The sequence below is a fragment of the Salvelinus namaycush genome, chromosome 33 (assembly GCF_016432855.1).
Source record: "Salvelinus namaycush isolate Seneca chromosome 33, SaNama_1.0, whole genome shotgun sequence".
NCBI lineage: Eukaryota > Metazoa > Chordata > Actinopteri > Salmoniformes > Salmonidae > Salvelinus > Salvelinus namaycush.
In genome coordinates this window covers 1,428,217-1,447,073 of record NC_052339.1, presented here as the reverse complement: position 1 = coordinate 1,447,073, position 18,857 = coordinate 1,428,217, and the positions used below count along the sequence as shown (strand labels likewise).

Below are 18,857 nucleotides of genomic sequence, written 5' to 3'. Positions count from 1 at the left end.
ACTAGGCAAGTCAGTTAAGAACAAATTCTTATTTACAGTGACGACCTACCTGGCTTATAGGCCATCCACGTGAATTGTGTAGATCCAAGGAATATGCTTCTCATATCGAAATAATTGACTGAGGACAGAATGCATCCCTACCCGTTCTACAAAGTGAATATCAGTCATCAGAATGAGCGCTTCATCCAATATCCATCTGTCTCCGTCCACTCTTTTTACACATTTCCATCAGTTTTAAAATGTAATTTAGCCGTGATGACAAGCTGGGGTGTGCAGACTGATAAGTTTTCTGTTTGTTTAATTGTTGGAGTGGGTCGCAGTGCAAGTGAGTGGACAAATTGTGTCTATTCATTTCGCCTGTTACAACCAAGAGCACAGACCAGCCTCACTAAACTTTGCTGTCCTGCAGCCATAGAGAAATGCCATAAAGGAAAAACAGTGCACAGTGACAGCCATGCTTGCGCCTTTATATCTTTGAAAACCGTGTCTCTAGCCCAAACCATTCAAAAGTTATTATCGGGGCTACCTTTCCCCTTTCTACTGTGAATGTGCATGCATTTGATAGAATTTCATAAACCTAGTCGCGGGCCGATTACGCTTATTGTTGATTTGATAACAAACAGCCTTGCTTATTCATGTTAGCTAGCTAACAGCCTGGTAACTTGACCAATATGATATGCACAAATTTGGATGGCACAGGAAGAATGGAAAAGGGATAGAGAGCCTCCTCAAAGATGTGCTTCAAAGGTAGGATGCATATGCCTACTCAATGTAATTTTAAGCTATATCTTAATCAGAAATATTTTTTGTTCTTAAGTTTGGAGCAGTGTGTGTGGGAGGGAGAGCGTAATATACAGTCTAAGGCAGGGGCGCAACTTTCACTGGGGACGGGGGGTTCATGTCCCCCCCACATTCTAAAATTGCATATTACCCCCCCGCCCCAGTTTTATCATTGGAATGTGATACTAAACAAGGCAGCGGTGTGCTTTAGGACCATGCGGACGCCTCCGAGCGATCGGGTAGTTTATCCAAACAGCCTAAGTTATGCCCCCCCGACTTCTAAAGCCAAAGTTGCGCCCTTGGTCTAAGGTGTAAAGTAGGCTAAATATGGTTTCATATAGTTTTTTCCACTTACTGCCACAATGACATGCAGATCAGTATGCATTTATATTTCTTACTACATTCCGCCTGCCCAATCACATGTAGGCTTTTGGATATGAGCAAATCAGCCATTTTCTGCAGTAGCCTATTCTATTATACAGTGAACACTGAAGGTAAATTCAATGTGGTTGTATTGAGTAGAGGTGTAAATATCAGGGACAGGTTTTTGTGTAGCACATGTGCAGAACGTATAGAAAACGGGAACAGGATGCAAATAAATGTTTTCTTGTACTTCTCACGGATTTTAAATGTGTTTCTGTGCTAAAAAAGGTAACCTTTTTGGACCCTTACCAGTTTGCTTCTGTGATATTTGCCTTGTTTCGTGGCATAAATTTCACAAAAGGTGCAGTACTTTCACTGAAAAGTAGATTTTTTTTGATGTAATGCGTTTTGGATTGGTATACATATTGACATGTTGTCGTGCTCGTCCCCAGTCTACGGTGATGGTGTTACGGAACATGGTGGGGCCAGAGGACATCGATGACGACCTGGAGGGTGAGGTAACTGAGGAGTGTGGCAAGTTTGGCGCCGTCAACCGAGTCATCATCTACCAGGAGAAGCAGGGCGAGGAGGAAGATGCCGAGATCATCGTCAAGATCTTTGTGGAGTTCTCCATGGCCTCGGAGATGAACAAGGCCATCCAGGCACTCAACGACCGCTGGTTCGGGGGTCGCAAGGTCATCGCGGAGGTCTATGACCAAGAGCGCTTCAACAGCAGCGACCTCTCCGCATAAACTGTCTGAAATGGTCGCCCAACACCCTTCCCATACCCGTTGCTCAAATTCACTTCAGCCACTCTCACTGCTGCTAGAGATTTGAGCCTCTTTTTAACTTGTATTTTTTTAAATTGATGTTAATATTATTAATGGTCTCTTTTGAGGGATTGGTTAAGAAAGGAATATTTGCACCTCATGGATTTTGTCTTTTCACCTACTGTGAAGACTTGATTTCTTTTTGTATTATTTGCAGCTTTTTTGTAATCAAAGTGAGAAGTTATGTTTAGGTTTTACCCTCTTTTTAAGTTTGCCAATGTTTGCTCTTCTAACATTGTCAGGACTCTTTAAACATTGTTTTAGAGCCATTGGTTCCAGTTTCCTCACACAAATAAATCCTTCAACTATGCAAATGTCTGTTGTGAATTTCTTATGTGTTTGGAATGGAAAAATCCTTTCAAACACGAATATTCCACATTTGACATTACAATAGAACATTAAATCATATCAGTTGAAACTTCAATTAACAAACAAACTGTAAATGCAACATGCAGCAAGTTCATATCAGTCAATTGAAATGCATCAAATCAAAGTTTATTTGTCACGTGCGCCGAATACAACAGGTCATCTTCACCTTACAGTGAAATGCTTACTTACAAGGCTATAGGCTATAGCAAGGCTATATACAGACACTGTTTAGTCAGGCTTATTGAGGTAATATGTACCTGTGTATGGTTAAAGTGACTATGCATATATGATGAACATAGAGTAGCAGTAGTGTAAAAAGGGGTTGGCGGGTGGTGGGACACAATGCCGATAGCACGGTTAGCCAATGTGCGGGAGCACTGGTTGGTCGGGCCAATTGAGGTAGAATGTACATGAACGTATAGTTGAAGTGACTATGCATGTAAGATAAACAGAGTAGCAGCAGTGTAAAAGGGGTTGGGGGGCGGGGTCAATGTAATAGTCCGGTGGCCATTTGATTAATTGTTCAGCAGTCTTATGGCTTGGGGGTAGAAGCTGTTAAGGAGCCTTTTGGTCCTAGACTTGGCGGTCCGGTACCGCTTGCCGTGCGGTAGCAGAGAAAACAGGCTATGACTTGGGTGACTGGAGTCTCTGACAATTTTATGTGCTTTCCTCTGACACCGCCTATTATATATATGTACTGGATTGCAGGAAGTTTGGACCCAGTGATGTACTGGGCCGTACGCACTACCCTCTGTAGCACCTTACGGTCAGAGGCCGAGCAGTTGCCATACCAGGCGGTGATGCAACCGGTCAGGATGCTCTCGATGGTGCAGCTGTAGAACTTTTTGAGAATCTGGGGACCCATGCCAAATCTTTTCAGTCTCCTGATGGGGAAAAGGTTTTGTCGTGACCTTTTCACGACTGTCTTGGTGTGTTTGGACCATGATAGATCATTGGTGATGTGGACCAAGGAACTTGAAACTCTCGACCCGCTCCACTACAGCTCCATTGATGTTAATGGGGGCCTGTTCGGCTCGTATTTTCCTGTAGTCTACGATCAGCTCCTTAGTCTTGCTCACATTGAGGGAGAGGTTGTTGTATTGGCACCACACTGCCAGCGCATGCTTTGAGTACATGTCCTGGCAATCCATCTGGCCCCGCAGCTTTGTGAATGTTGACCTGTTTAAAGGTCTTGTTCACATCAGCTACCGAGAGCGTTATCACGCACAGCAGGCGGAGAGCAGGAGATTCCAGCTCAATGCACTATACTTGTACAACTCCGGTTAACTTGAATACAAGAAGATACAACAGGATGTTGCTAGGCAGATTAGCTTGCAGACGGGGGAACCGCAGCACGAGCTAATACAGCATGTAGCTAGTAGCAGCTCCGCTAGGACGAGAGAGGGCTACTGGGAGGAAAAGTGTCCGAGTCAAGGACATGGCAGCGCTAAAACAAGCCACAATGCAAGGAACTGTGAAATATGTGGTTAAATGCTAACCAGCAAAAAGTGATGCAGAGACAAGGTACGCTCAGATTGAAAAACAGTGTTTTGTGAGCGTGTGGGCTTGCTAAAACTTTGAGAAGTACCTCTACGGACTAGACAGCTTCAGGCTGGTCACCGACCACAAACCCCTTGTGCCCCTCATTAACAGTAAGGACTTTGACAATCTTCCTATCAGGTGTCAAAGACTTGATGAGATTGAAGCATTACAGTGGGATCGCAGAGTACGCACCAGGAAAGACACTTGCTGTAGCTGATGCTCTGTCCAGGGGTCCACTGAGAAACCACAAGGGTGCAGCAGACTCCCACAGCAACGTAACCGCTTATGCCGTATCAGTTGTAAGTAATCCACCTGCTTCTCCACAGAGAATGGAGAACATCAGTCTGAACAAAGAATCTGACCCACAGCTGCAGCCAGTGCTGTGGTTCATCAGAAATGGGTGGCCTGTGTACTTAGAGAAAACCCCTGAATCGATGAGACTTTTATCAGGTGAAAGGGAAACTAACTATACACATGGACATGTGGGAAACCACATAGTCATTCCCTTATGCATGAGGAAAGAAATCCTACATACGATTCATGATGGACACCAAGGGCTGGTTAAGTGCAGGGAGAGAGCTAACCAGTCAGTGTGGTGGCCTAAAATCTCACTGGAGATACTCACAGTTTGCACCACTGAGCCATTTGTGTCTAGTGAGCTGTGAGTACAAAAAGCAAAACTACCTAGTAGTGTCAGACTACTATTCTAGATTCCTAGAAATCCTCCACCTTCCAACCATGACCAGTAGCCAGGTCATAGCCAAGGTCAAAGCAACCTTTGCTAGGTTTGGAGTCCCTAAGATCCTGGCTAGCGATAATGGCCCCCACTTGGCAAGTACAGAGCTAAAAGATCTCAGTATATCAGAACTCAGGATAAGACCCAGATGCAGACAGCTAGAATCACAGATGTTTATTGACCCAAACAGGGGGCATGCAAAAGACAGGTCAAGGGCAGGCAGAGGTCCGTAATCCAGGGCAGAGTCAATAAGGTACAGAACAACAGGCAGGCTCGGGGTCAGGGAAGGCAGACGTTCGTAATCGGGTCAGAGTCAGGCAGGTACAGAACGGCAGGCAGGCTCGGGGAAGGCTGAATGGTCAGAACCGGGGAAACTAGGAAACAGAAACTTGAGAAAGACGGGAAATCATGCTGGTAAGCCCTGGCAAGACGAACTGGCAACCGACAAACAGACAACACAGGTATAAATACACGGGGGATAATGAGGATGATATGCGACACCTGGAGACAAGCACAAAGACAGGTGAAACCGATCAGGGTGTGACACGGTATGGATTTTGACTTCATACATGTGACAAGCAGCCCCCACTTCCGACAGATTAATGGATATGTGGAGAGGGCTGTATAGACAGTCAAGTGGATTCTCAAGCAGACAGACCCTCTCTCTGCTCACGCTGCTGACGTACACTCCCTCAACATCCACAGGTATCAGCTAATGTCACCCGATCAGGATGAGTGTGAAATCCAGTTGAGAGACTGGACCTGTTAAACTTTGAAAAGAAAGATCACCTCTACTATATATATACAAAAAATGATTAAAATAGACATTGAATGTTGTTTATTATGTTTATGAGCTTACTTGGTGGTTAGCCAAACACGGAACAGTTAAGTTGAAGATGAAACTGTGGTGTTTAACATTATAGTTACAGGTATAGTTTTGAGAAGATCAGAAGTTACTTTATGGGTTATGCTTACAGTAAAGGTTCACTTGTGATTCTAGATTGTCATCTTGATAGCTACATTATTTAATAACAGTAGACAGGGTTTGAATGTAAACATACCGTTGATAAACTGTTGGGGAATGTTTTATTAAAGGGGGAGATGTGATGAATGGGTTCATTCATAATGTTGTGCGCATGTGCTAGCTAGAGCATGAGGGCAGTTGGGAACATGAGTATTTAGCATACAGTTGCATGTCGTTTGTTACTTGGCATTTATGTTATTAAATGTGGTAACACATTGAAAAGAACCTACGGATAAACGTATCATATTTATCTCTAACCAAGGCCATTACATATGCAATCTAATCTACTCATCACTATATTTTTCAGAGGTGTCTATTTACCACCACAAACTGATGCTGGCACTAAGACCGCACTCAACAAGCTGAATAGGGCCATAAGTAAACAAGAAAATGCTCACCCAGAGGCGGGTCTCCTCCTGGCCAGTTATTTTAATGTATCAAACCTGACTTCTTCCTCTTTGGTTGGGTTTAACGGCGGTTGGCATCCAATATGTTACATTACTGCCCCCAACTAACTATAGTAAACTTTGTGATACAAAATCGGAAAAGGGAGAAAAAAACTAACTAACCCTAAACTCATTAAAAACCACTACCCCATTCCACTATTTTGACCGGATCTGCTGCTACACCATGCCAACAGCCTAGGAGGACAGGACACCACCACTCAACACACCCTGTAACTCTTCTGAAGTCAAATCTCGTACACCCAAGTACTTCTCTGCAGCTTCCATTACAACATCTATTTTTTGTGATTTACATTCCATTCCTGCGGTACAGTTGATAACCATTGCTATGAACCCTAAAAAGCCAACCTTACGGAGGCATATATCACTCGTAGGCATATCCCTCTGTGCTGGCACAGGTCTACTACTCCCAGGATCCTCTCAGGATCCCTCACCCTTGACCCACCATCCTCTACTTTCTTCGCTGCCTCAGCGTCTGCAATGCTCTGACTCTGGCCACCTCAACCTGCCTCTCTCGCACCGGACACTTCCGATCCCCAGCAACATGGGCACCCCTACAGTTGACACACACAACTTTATACATCAAAACTACCCAATCCTCTGTCCCATGCCCTCCTGCACACTTCCCACATCTTGGAATCTCCCTCCTCCACACTGCTGCCACATTACAATAAACATGGCACCCGAAACACCACAGTGGATTCAGCACAAAAGCTCTAACAGGATAACTGATATATCCTAACATGACTTTGTCGGGTAAAGACTCTGATTCAAAACTCAAAAGAACAGACTGTGACATCTCTGTTTCACTACGCTCCCCACCGGGTCTACGTTGCACCAAAAGACGGGTGTCACAAACATCAGGAATCTTCTACTTCAATTGCTCCACCTCCACACTTAACGCTACCTCAGAAATCACTCCTTTCAATGGTACTCTGTTCCTAAGAGCAAAGCAAGAAACAGATCTTGACCCAATTTGCATATCACAGAGTGCCCGCTCCATCTGGGAGGAAGAAAGACAAACGAACATCACAAGTCCACTTCGGGTTACCTTCACCAATTTAACAGTACCCAACATATTTTTCACCCAACCTGATACCACATATCGATCAGCCAAAAGGCCTGGATCCACTTTCTCCAAGAATCTCACTCCCTCTGGGCCATTACTCCTCTTTATCATAACCATGTCCATTGATGCAAGGCTCAGGCTTCGAGCTCCTCACCACACCTTCCACCTCACTTAAATCTCCCTCATTCACTTCCATTTCACCTCCAGAACTCTGTCTGGCGGACATCTCACTCTGTTTGTACTTGACCCCAGTCTTCTTCGACACACCATCTCCCTTTTTATCGCCATCTTCATCAAATTCAACTTCTGCTTTCCTCATTCTCATTGACCTCTTTTTCCTCCTCTATTCCTCCTCCGAAATCCACCTTTCTGTGTCCCCGTCGCAATATTCCTCTTCTCCCAGCTTTGCTAGAGGCTCAGTGGCATCTCGACATAACTACATATCATAATTGTTCTGCTTACCTCGTGTCTTCTCCGGGCGCTGACATTTTGAGAGCATGAGCAGCGGCACAACTCCCTGCGCTGCTCATTTGCCAGTATTAGTCTTAGTAGCTTGTCTCCAACTAAACTGAAATCCGTTTTAGCTCATTTCTACCAGCATGTCACCTGTGCAACTAGAGGCAAAAAACCCTCTAGATGACCTTTACTCCACACACAGAGACACATACAAAGCTCTCCCTCACCCTCCATTTGGCAAATCTGACCATAACTCTACCCTCCTGATTCCTGCTTACAAGCAAAAAGTCAAACGGAAAGCACCAGTGACGCGCTTAATACGGAAGTGGTCCGATGAAGCTACAGGACTGTTTCGCTAGCCAAGACTGGAATATGTTCAGGAATTCATCCAATGGCATTGAGGAGTTTACCACATCAGTCACTGGCTTCATTAATAAGTGCATCGGCGACATCGTCCCCACAGTGACTGTACGTGCATACAGTGCCTGCAGAAAGTATTCACACCCCTTGACTTTTTCCACATTTTGTTGTGTTACAAAGTGGGATTCAAATTGATTTAATTTGATTTTTTATCAACTATCTACACCAAATACTCTAATGTCAAAGTGGAAGAAAAATGCTAACATTGTTTTGATTTTTATATGGGGAAAAAACCTGAACATATCTTATTTAGATAAGTATTCACCCACCTGAGTCAATACATGTTAGAATCACCTTAGGCAGCGATTACAGCTGTGAGTCTTTCTCTGTATGTCTGAAAGAGCTTTTCACACCTGGATTGTACAATATTTGCTCATTATTCTTTAAAACATTCTTCAAGCTCTGTCAAGTTGGTTGTTGATCATTGCTAGACAGCCATTTTCAAGTTTTGCCATAGATTTTAAGTAAAAACTGTAACTAGGTGTCACGACTTCCGCCGAAGTCGGGTCCTCTCCTTGTTCGGGCGGTGCTCGGCGGTCGGCGTCGCCGGTCTTCTAGCCATCATCGATCCACTTTTCATTTTCCATGTGTTTTGTCTTGTTTTTCCTCACACCTGGTTTAAATTCCCTCAATCATTTGTTGTGTATTTAACCCTCTGTTCCCCCCCATGTCTTTGTCTGGGATTGTTTATTGTAAGTGCTTGTGCATGTGTTGTTTGGTGCGCGACGGGTTTTGTACCCAACTTATTCTTGTTGTTTTTATGCCGTGGGTTTTGCTATTAAACTGTTCCGGCTATTACCAAGTTCTGCTCTCCTGCGTCTGACTTCCCTGCCACCGATTACGCACCCCCTTACAGAATCCCAGACCGACTATATGGAGTCAGCAGGAGCAGGTGCCCCTGGAATAGGGGTGGAGGAGCACGTCCAGGAGCATGCGGCGATGCTCCACCATCTCGGCGCCGCCATGGATCGTGTTGTCCAAACTATGGACCGCTGGGAGAGACAGAGAGTTCCTCCAGCGCCTCCACCAGCATAACCAGGGTCTCCACTACTCGCCCCCTCTTCACCCGGTCCCAGTGGGATTCATCTCGCCCTTCCCCGGGAGTATGACGGGACGGCTGCACGCTGCCAGGGTTTCCTGTTACAGCTCGACCTTTACCTGGCAACCGTCCACCCGGCTCCTTCAGGTCATGAGAAGGTGTCCGCCCTCGTCTCGTGCCTCCCTGGGAAAGCCTTGGAGTGGGCCAACGCCGTGTGGGGAGAAGGAGATGCGGCGCTGGACCATTTCGAGGATTTCACCCGCCGCTTCCGGGCAGTCTTCGACCATCCACCCGAGGGGAGAGCAACGGGTGAATGTCTCTTCCATCTGAGGCAGGGAACGAGGAGCGCCCAGGAGTTCGCCATGGATTTTCGGACCCTGGCCGCCAGCGCAGGATGGAAGACACATTCACCCGATCGACCACTATCGCTGCAGTTTGCGCGAGGACGTCCGTCGGGAGTTGGCCTGCAGGGACACCCCTCTCACTTTCGACCAGCTGGAGGACCTGTCCATTCGGCTGGATAACCTGCTGGCCACCCGCGGACGTCCAGATCGGGTTCTATCGGTTCAATCCTCCAACACCGCCGCTCCGGTACCCATGGAGCTGGGAGGTGCTGTGCATTGGGAGACTGGAAGAGGTTCCGGCTCGTGCACCATCTGTGGCCGCAGAGGTCACACTGCCGGTCGGTGCCGGGTTGGTTCCTCTGGGGATCACGGCAGCAGGCAGGGCACTCTAGCGTCATCCCAGGTGAGCCGGCACCCTTCTCACCCAGAGCGCTCTGTTGTACACATGTTTTTGTATGTTTCTTTCCCTGAGTTTTCCCCGCATTCCCATCATAAGGCGCTCGTCGATTCAGGCGCTCGTCGATTCAGGCGCTGCTGGGAATTTTATAGGCAGATCGTTCGCCCTTAGTTTAGGGATCACCATTGTTCCCGTGGCTGTGCCCTTCCCCGTTCACGCCTTAGACAGTCGACCATTAGGGTCAGGGTTTATTAGGGAGGCCACAGCTCCTCTGGGTATGGTGACGCAGGGGGTCACAAGGAGAGAATTAGTCTCTTCCTCATTGACTCTCCTGCGTTTCCCGTGGTGCTAGGCCTACCCTGGTTAGCTTGTCATGACCCCACTGTTTCTTGGCAACGGAGGGGTCTCACAAGGTGGTCGCGAGAGTGCTCGGGGAGGTGTTTAGGGGTTTCCGTTGGTGCTACTACAGTGGAAAGTCCAGACCAGGTCTCCACCGTGTGCATTCCCCCTGAATATGTTGATTTGGCTCTCGCCTTCTCCAAAAAGAAGGCGACTCAATTACCACCCCATCGATGGGGCGATTGCCGCCCTACAGACTGCGGAGGCCTTGTTTACGCACGTCTTCCGGTACTACGGGGTGCCTGAGGATATACTGTCTGATCGAGGTCCCCCGTTCACTTCGAGGGTCTGGAAGGCGTTCATGGAGCGTCTGGGGGTCTCGATCAGCCTTACCTCAGGGTTTCATCCCGAAAGTAATGGGCAGGTGGAGAGAGTGAACCAGGATGTGGGCAGGTTTCTGCGGTCGTATTGCCAGGCGTTCGTGCCCTGGGCCGAGATGGCTCAGAACTCAAATTCGCCACTCCTCCACTAACCTCTCCCCCTTCCAGTGCGTACTGGGGTACCAGCCGGTTCTGGCGCCTTGGCATCAGAGTCAGACCGAGGCTCCTGCGGTGGAAAACAGCGCAGACCGTCACCGCAGTGAGGCCCCGGTGTTGGAACCGGGGGACCGGGTCTGGCTCTCGACCCGGAACCTGTCCCTCCGCCTGCTCTGCCAGAAGCTGGGGCCGCGGTTTGTGGGGCCATTTAAAGTCCTGAGGAGAGTGAGCGAAGTTTGTTATAGGTTACAACTTCCCCCTGATTACCGTATTAACCCCTCGTTCCATGTGTCTCTCCTCAGGCCGGTGGTGGTTGGCCCGCTCCAGGAGTCTGAGGTGCGGGAGGTTCCTCCGCCCCCTCTGGACATCAAGGGGGCCCCGGCGTACTTCGTTCGCTCTATCCTGGATTCGAGGCGTCGGGCGAGGGGCCTTCGGTACCTCGTGGAGTGTGAGGGGTACCGTCCGGAGGAGAGGTGCTGGGTTCCGGTGGAGGACGTGTTGGACCCTTCAATGCTGCGGGAGTTCCACCATCTCCGTCCGGATCGCCCTGCGCCTCGCCCTCCGGGTCGTCCCCGAGGTCGGCGTCGGCGTGCTGCTGGAACCGCGTGTCAAGGGGGGGTGCTGTCACGACTTCCGCCAAAGTCGGGTCCTCTCCTTGTTCGGGCGGCGCTCGGCGGTCGGCGTCGCCGGTCTTCTAGCCATCATCGATCCACTTTTCATTTTCCATGTGTGTTGTCTTGTTTTTCCTCACACCTGGTTTAAATTCCCTCAATGTGTTGTGTATTTAACCCTCTGTTCCCCCCATGTCTTTGTCTGGGATTGTTTATTGTAAGTGCTTGTGCACGTGTTGTTTGGTGCGCGACGGGTTTTGTACCCAGCTTATTCTTGTTGTTTTTATGCCGTGGGTTTTGCTATTAAACTGCTCCGGCTATTACCAAGTTCTGCTCTCCTGCGTCTGACTTCCCTGCCACCGATTACGCACCCCCTTACACTAGGCCACCGGAACATTCAATGTCGTCTTGGTAAGCAACTCCAGTGTATATTTGGCGTTGTGTTTTGGGTAATTGTACTGCTGAAAGGTGAATTTGTCTCCCAGTGTAAGATTTTGCCTGTGCTTAACTCTATTCTATGTTTATTTTTATCTTAAAAAACGACCTAGTCCTTGCATACCCATAACATGATGCAGCCACCACCATGCTTGAAAATATGAAGAGTGGTACACAATGATGTGTTGTGTTGAATTGTCACCAAACATAACGCTTTGTCTTCAGATAACGCTTTGTCAAAAAGTAAATTTCTTTGCCACATTTTTCGCAGTATTACTTTAGTGCCTTATGGCAAACAGGATGCATGTTTTGGAATATTTTTATTCTGTATAGGCTTCCTTCTTTTCACTCATTTAGGTTAGTATTGTGGAGTAACTATGATGTTGTTGATCCATCCATCCTCCTATCACAGCCATTACACTCTGTTTTAAAGCCTCCCGAGTGGCACAGTGGTGCATTGCAGTGCTAGCTGTGCCACTAGAGATTCTGGGTTCGAGTCCAGGCTCTGTCGCAGCCGGCCGAGACTGGGAGACCGATGGGGCGTCACACAATTGGCCCAGCATCGTCGGGGTTAGAGGAGGGTTTGGTCGGCAGGGATGTCCCTGTCCCATTGCGCACAAGAAATCCTGCTCTGCCCTCCGACGAACCATCAAACAGGCAAAGCATCAGTACAGGACTAAGATCGAATCCTACTACACCAGCTCTGACGCTCGTCGGATGTGGCAGGGCTTGCAAAGGGATTACAAAGGGAAACCTAGCCGCGAACTGCCTAGTGATGCGAGCCTACCAGGCGAGCTAAATTCCTTCTATGCTCGCTTCGAGGCAAGCAAACTAAACCAAACATTAGAGCACCAGCTCTTCCGGACGATCTCCGTAGCAGATGTGATAAAGACCTTTAAACAGGTTAACATTCATAATTCTGCAGGAGCAGACCGATTACCAGAATGCTTACTTAGAGCATGCGCTAACCAGCTGGCAAGTGACTTCACTGACATTTTCAATCTCTCCCTGAACCAGTCTGTAATACCTACATGTTTCAAGCAGACCACCATAGTCCCTGTGCCCAAGAATGCCAAGGTAACCAGTCTAAATGACTATCGCCCTGTAGCACTCACATCTCTAGCCATGAAATGCTTTGAAAGGCTGGTCATTACTCACATCAACACCACCATCCCAAAGCATACCACCCCCAACAGATCTCTAGGAGATGCAATTTATATTGCATGCCACACTGTCCTTTCCCACCTGGACAAAAGGAACACCTACTTGAGAATGCTGTTCATTGACTACAGCTCAGCGTTCCATGGGACTGAACACATCCCTCTGCAACTGGATCCTGGACATCCTGACGGGCCGCCCCCAAGTGGTGAGGGTAGGCAACAACACTTCCGCTACGCTGACAATCAACACGGGGCCCCTCAGGGGTGCGTGCTTAGTCCCCTCCTGTACTTCCTGTTCACCAACAACTGCATGGTCGTGCAAGTCCTAATCACCAACGACAACAACAGCCTATAGGGAGGAGTTTAGAGACCTGGCAATGTGGTGCCAGGACAACAAAGTATCCTTCAACGTAAGCAAGACAAAGGAGCTTATCGTGTACTACAGGAAACTGAGGGCCAAGCATGCCCCCATTCACATCGACGGAGCTGGAGTGGAGCGGGTCATGAGTTTCAAGTTCCTCAGTGTTCACATCACTAAGGACATGTCATGGTCCAAACACACGAACACAGTCGTGAAGAGGGTACGACAATGCCTCTTCCCCCTAAGGAGGTTAAAGATATTGGTCATGGGCCCTCAGATCCTCAAAGTTCTACGGCTGCAACATTGAAAGCATCTTGACTGGCTCCATCACCTCGTGGTATGGCAACTACTTGGCATCCGACCGTAAGACGTTACAGAGGGTAGTGCGTACAGCCCAGTACATCAAATAAATAAATATATACATATATATTGGTCGCATACACATATTTAGCAGATGTTATTGCGGGTGTAGCGAAATGCTTGTCACTGGTGCCGAGCTCCCTGCCATCCAGGTGTTGTCAGAGGAAGGTCCTAAAAATGGTTAGACTCCAGACACCCAAATCATAGACTGTTCTCTCTGCTACCACACGGCAAGCGGTACTGGAGCGCCAAGTCTGAGACCAAAAGGCTCCTGAACAGCTTCTACCCCCAAGCCATAAGAATGCTAAACAGTTCATCAAATGGCTACCCGGACTATTTACCCGGACTATTTTTTTTTTCTTCACTGGATCTATGCACACTCACTGGACTCTACCCACACACCCACACATACTACACTGACACTCCAATACACACACACACTACATACGCTCACACACACAAAACACACACACATAGACACAATTTCATTCTCTTTCATACTCTTCACATACGCTGCTGCTACTCTGTTTATTATCTATCCTAATTGCCTGGTCACTTTTACCCCTACCTACATGTACATATTACCTCAACTACCAACACTGTGCTACTCTGTTTATCATCTATCCTGATTGCCTAGTCACTTTTACCCCTACCTACATGTACATGCAGTATTATTTCCAATTACCTCAACTACCTCGTACCCCTGCACATTGACTCCATACCGGGACTCCTTGTATATAGCCTTGTTCTTGTTATTGTATTGTGTTACTATTTCCTTTTTTATTTAGCTAATTGTTCATAGTTTTTAACTCTGCATTGTTGGGAAAGGGCTCTACACCTGTTGTTTTTTGCACAATTGACAAATACAATTTTATTGATTGATTGATTCCATATAATTTTATAAATGCCGACAGATAATTTGTTCTTTTGACATGGTGGGATCTTTCTGTCGGTAAAATTAATTATGCGATAAATGCCTGTCGAAACACTTTTATGCAGCAAATATTGTTATACTGACCATCATATTGAAGTAAATCTGGAGTCATGCCATGATATTGTTTGTGGTCCTCCATAAAACTAGGGAAACCCATGCAGGTATTGTAACGATTGTCGTCGGGAGAAGGAGAAGAGGACCAAGGTACAGCGTGGTAAGTGTTCATTATTTTATTTAAACAACTGAACAATACAACAAAAACGACAAACAAACAGTTCTGACAGGTGCAACAAACACTAACCAGAAAATAACCACCCACAAACACAGGTGGGAACAGGCTACCTAAGTATGATTCTCAGAGACAACGATAGACAGCTGCCTCTGATTGAGAACCATACCAGGCCAAACACATAGAAATACAAAACAAGGACAACATAGAACACCAGACATAGAATGCCCACCCAAACTCACGCCCTGACCAACCAAAATAGAGACATAAAAAGGATCTCTACGGTCAGGGCGTGACAGGTATTAGGCTACAGATGCAATAAATTAAACACACCACTGGTGGGAAAATTCGCACCTTTTCTTTATGAAGATTTTAGAATATTCGCATGAAAATCTGTCACCAATTGGATGGAAACCTAGCTACAGTTTGTATGTACCCAACCCACACTGTATCTGCCAGCTGTTGGCTAGAGCACACATGTGCAAGACCAGAGTAGGCACATTCGCTCCTACTGTATATAACGCAAAACATAATTTTTTTATTTTATTTTGTACATGGGAATATAGCCTCTAAAGTTATTTGTAATGTGAACTATGACCTTCAGCACAGTGATGCCGAAACGTTGGTAAATACCCAATAAATTACAGGGAGTTTATATGTGGAATGTGCGACTCTCTTTATTTTGATATGTGCCCTCATCACGCCTTTTTTCCCGCAAACAAGTCTATTTGATGGAAACACATCTTCGGTGGGAAAATGTTTATATTGTTTTTATGCAGCTTTTAGAATATTCATATGTATATCTGTTGTCAATTAGATGGAATCCTAATAATTGAGATAAAGTATGTGCATAGATATGCATTGAAAATTGTTATTATTGAACATGTTTAAATCAGATAATAATTTACTTTGTTTATTAAAATGATTATGAAATTCCCACAGTTTTAAACCTATTTTATGTGACATCTGTCTGTAGATTCTGGAGGCTCTTTTTTTCAAGGTTAAATAATTTATTGGTCGTAGCTTGATCATATCTTTGCAAATAATGCCTGAAAACGTGTTGGTAACTGTCTACCATGAATGAGGTCACATACAGTACCAGTCAAAAGTTTGGACACAGGTAGTCATTCAAGGGTTTTTCTTTATTTTTACTATTTTCTACATTGTAGAATAATAGTGAAGAGATCAAAACTATGAAATAACACATACATATATCATGTTGTAACCAAAAAAGTGTTAAACAAATTAAAATATATTTTAGATTCTTCAAAGTAGCCACCCTTTGCCTTGATGACAGCTTTGCACACTCTTGGCATTCCAGCTTCACCTGAAATGCTTTTCCAACAGTCTTGAAGGAGTTCCCACATATGCTGAGCACTTGTTGGCTACTTTTCCTTCACTCTGCGGTCCAACTCATCCCAAACCATCTCAATTGGATTGAGGTCGGGTGATTGTTGATGCCAGGTCATCTGATGCAGCACTCCATCACTCTCCTTCTTGGTCAAATAGCCCTTACACAGCCTGGAGGTGTGTTTGGTCATTGTCCTGTTGAAAAACAAATGATGGTCCCACTAAGTGCAAACCAGATGGGATGGCGTATCGCTGCAGAATGCTGTCGTAGCCATGCAGGTTAAGTGTGCCTTGAATTCTAAATAAATCACAGACAGTGTCACCAGCAAAACACCCCCACACCTCCTCCTCCAAGCTTCACGGTGGGAACCATACATACTCCGCGTCTCACAAAGACAGCAGTTGGAACCAAAAATCAAAAATTTTGACTCATCAGACCAAAGGACAGATTTCCACCGGTCTAATGTCCATTGCTCGTGTTAAGAAGCAAGTCTCTTCTTATTATTGGTGTCCTTTATGTAGGGGTTTCTTTGCAGCAATTTGACCATGAAGGCCTGATTCATGCAGTCTCCTCTGAACAGTTGATGTTGAGATGTGTCTGTTACTTGAACTCTGTGAAGCATTTATTTGGTCTGCAATTTCTGAGTCTGGTATCTCTAATGAACTTATCCTCTGCAGCAGAGGTAACTCTGGGTCTTCCTACCCTGTGGCAGTCCTCATGAGAGCCAGTTTCATCATAGCGCTTGATGGTTTTTGCAACTGCACTTGAAGAAACTTTCAAAGGCGTTAAAGGTTAATTGGTGGAATTTCATCCTTCTTAATGCGTTTGAGCTAATCAGTTGTGTTGTGACAAGGTAGGGGTGGTATACAGAAGGTAGCCCTATTTGGTAAAAGACCCAAGTCCATATTATGGCAAGAACAGCTCAAATAAGCAAAGAGAAACAACAGTCCATCATTACCTTAAGACATGAAGGAACATGTTCATTGAAATTCATTCCAGGGACTACCTAATTTGTATTTTTTTTAAAATGTTATGTGACCTTTTTTAACTAGGCAAGTCAATTAAGAACAAATTCTTATTTACAATGACGGCCTACCAAACGGCAAAAGGCCTCCTGCGGGGACGGGGGCTGGGATTAAAAATAAAATAAAAACATAGGACAAAACACACATCACGACAAGAGAGACAACACAACACTACATAAAGAGAGACCTAAGACAACAACATGGCATGGCAGCAACACATGACAACAGCATGGTAGCAACGCAACATGGCAGCAGCACAACATGGTACAAACATTATTGGGCACAGACAACAGCACAAAGGGCAAGAAGGTAGAGACAACAATACATCACGCAAATCAGCCACAACTGGCAGTAAGAGTGTCCATGAGTCTTTGAATGAAGAGATTGAGATAAAACTGAAGCTGGTTGAGAGAATGCCAAGAGTGCAAAGCTGTCATCAAGGCAAAGAAGAATATATTTTGATTTGTTTAACACTTTTTTGGTTACTACATTATCATAATTTTGATGTCTTCACTATTATCTACAATGTAGAATAATAGTAAAATAAAGAAAAACGCTTGAATGAGTAGGTGTGTCCAAACTTTTGACTGGTACTGTATCCATCTGTCATCGGACCCGCTTTTGCCAACCTGTGTTATTACATTACGCATTTGCTGAATTCGGCTGTGCAGTCTGTCTACTTCGCTTTCATTACCGCTAGATGGGGCAATTTATTAAGCAACAAAGTAGAGCGTTTTCAACCTTTAACATAAAGCCAACCTAGCCTGGCTGACGCGACCCTCGGGAGAGCTGTGAACACACAGGTCTGGAAAGGAGGCCGGTTGATGCAATATTCGCTCAGAAGTTGTGCGACGGGTTTCATTGCTTCTGTCAAATGATTTTTTTGGGGGGGGGGGTGAACTTGAAAATGTGTTTGAAATAAAAAATCCAACTGTTGTAATGGAAGGGGGCGGCCTCGGGGGCTGTGCATGTGGGGAAAACACAGCCTTCTTCATTATTGACACATTGTGCCAACAACATCAAAGAGCCATTCCAGACTCTGAAGTCAGAATGAAAACCAGAATAAAGCCAACCCTCTTCTAAAAGTTATATTGAAGACCTCCTAGCCCCTTGGGGTCGCTATTACCTATTTGCAGTTTGGGTGTTTGCCGGGGGAGGGAGGGAGGAAGAAGGAAACAATTGGTGCACTTGATTTTATTTTCCTGGATATGTGTGGCTTCACTGACCGGCGTATGCAGCCCTATCAGTGTCGGGCGGTAGTTGTCCTCCAAAAAACTAAGGCCGATATCATCTCTATTCATTCTAGCAAATTTGATTTGGATGTCTATTCATTCTAGCTAAATATGAAGGAAATGCTGAGTAGCCACTAGGCATGCGTGTAAGATGAGCGAGGTGTCAGTTGTAAATCTAGCACACCCAGCTCCAAACAACAATAAGGAGGAGTCAGTGGTAGCGCCCTCCACCACATTCTTATATCGCCACACACCCGGTCCGAGTGAGGAAACTCCCGAGCAGAATATTTTGCGACAGAAGATTTCTTCAATGTTTGCTAAATTAAGGAGTCAAAAGCCCAAACACCTCGGACTTGTTCTGCGTGGCATCCCAGGCGTGCACAGCTAGTCACAAAAGCAGTGGTACCTCCAGTTTAGCCCTGCCCAGCCTCACACACCCCACCGGCCTGGC

The 18,857-nt window shown here is 46.0% G+C and overlaps 1 protein-coding gene across 5 annotated transcripts in view; it reads left to right on the top strand.

Annotated features, from left to right (window-relative positions):
* The window catches only part of LOC120027622 (poly(U)-binding-splicing factor PUF60-like), a 28,325-nt gene extending 26,038 nt beyond the window's left edge, over positions 1–2,287 (top strand). For 3 of the 5 annotated variants that reach the window (XM_038972625.1, XM_038972622.1, XM_038972623.1), the window contains one exon: positions 1,596–2,287. In XM_038972625.1, the coding sequence (XP_038828553.1) occupies positions 1,596–1,895 (300 nt within the window). In that variant the 3' untranslated portion in view covers positions 1,896–2,287. The remainder of the gene's footprint in view (positions 1–1,595) is intronic. The other 2 variants (XM_038972626.1, XM_038972624.1) reach the window with 1 other exon arrangement.
* Positions 2,288–18,857: the final 16,570 nt, after the last annotated feature.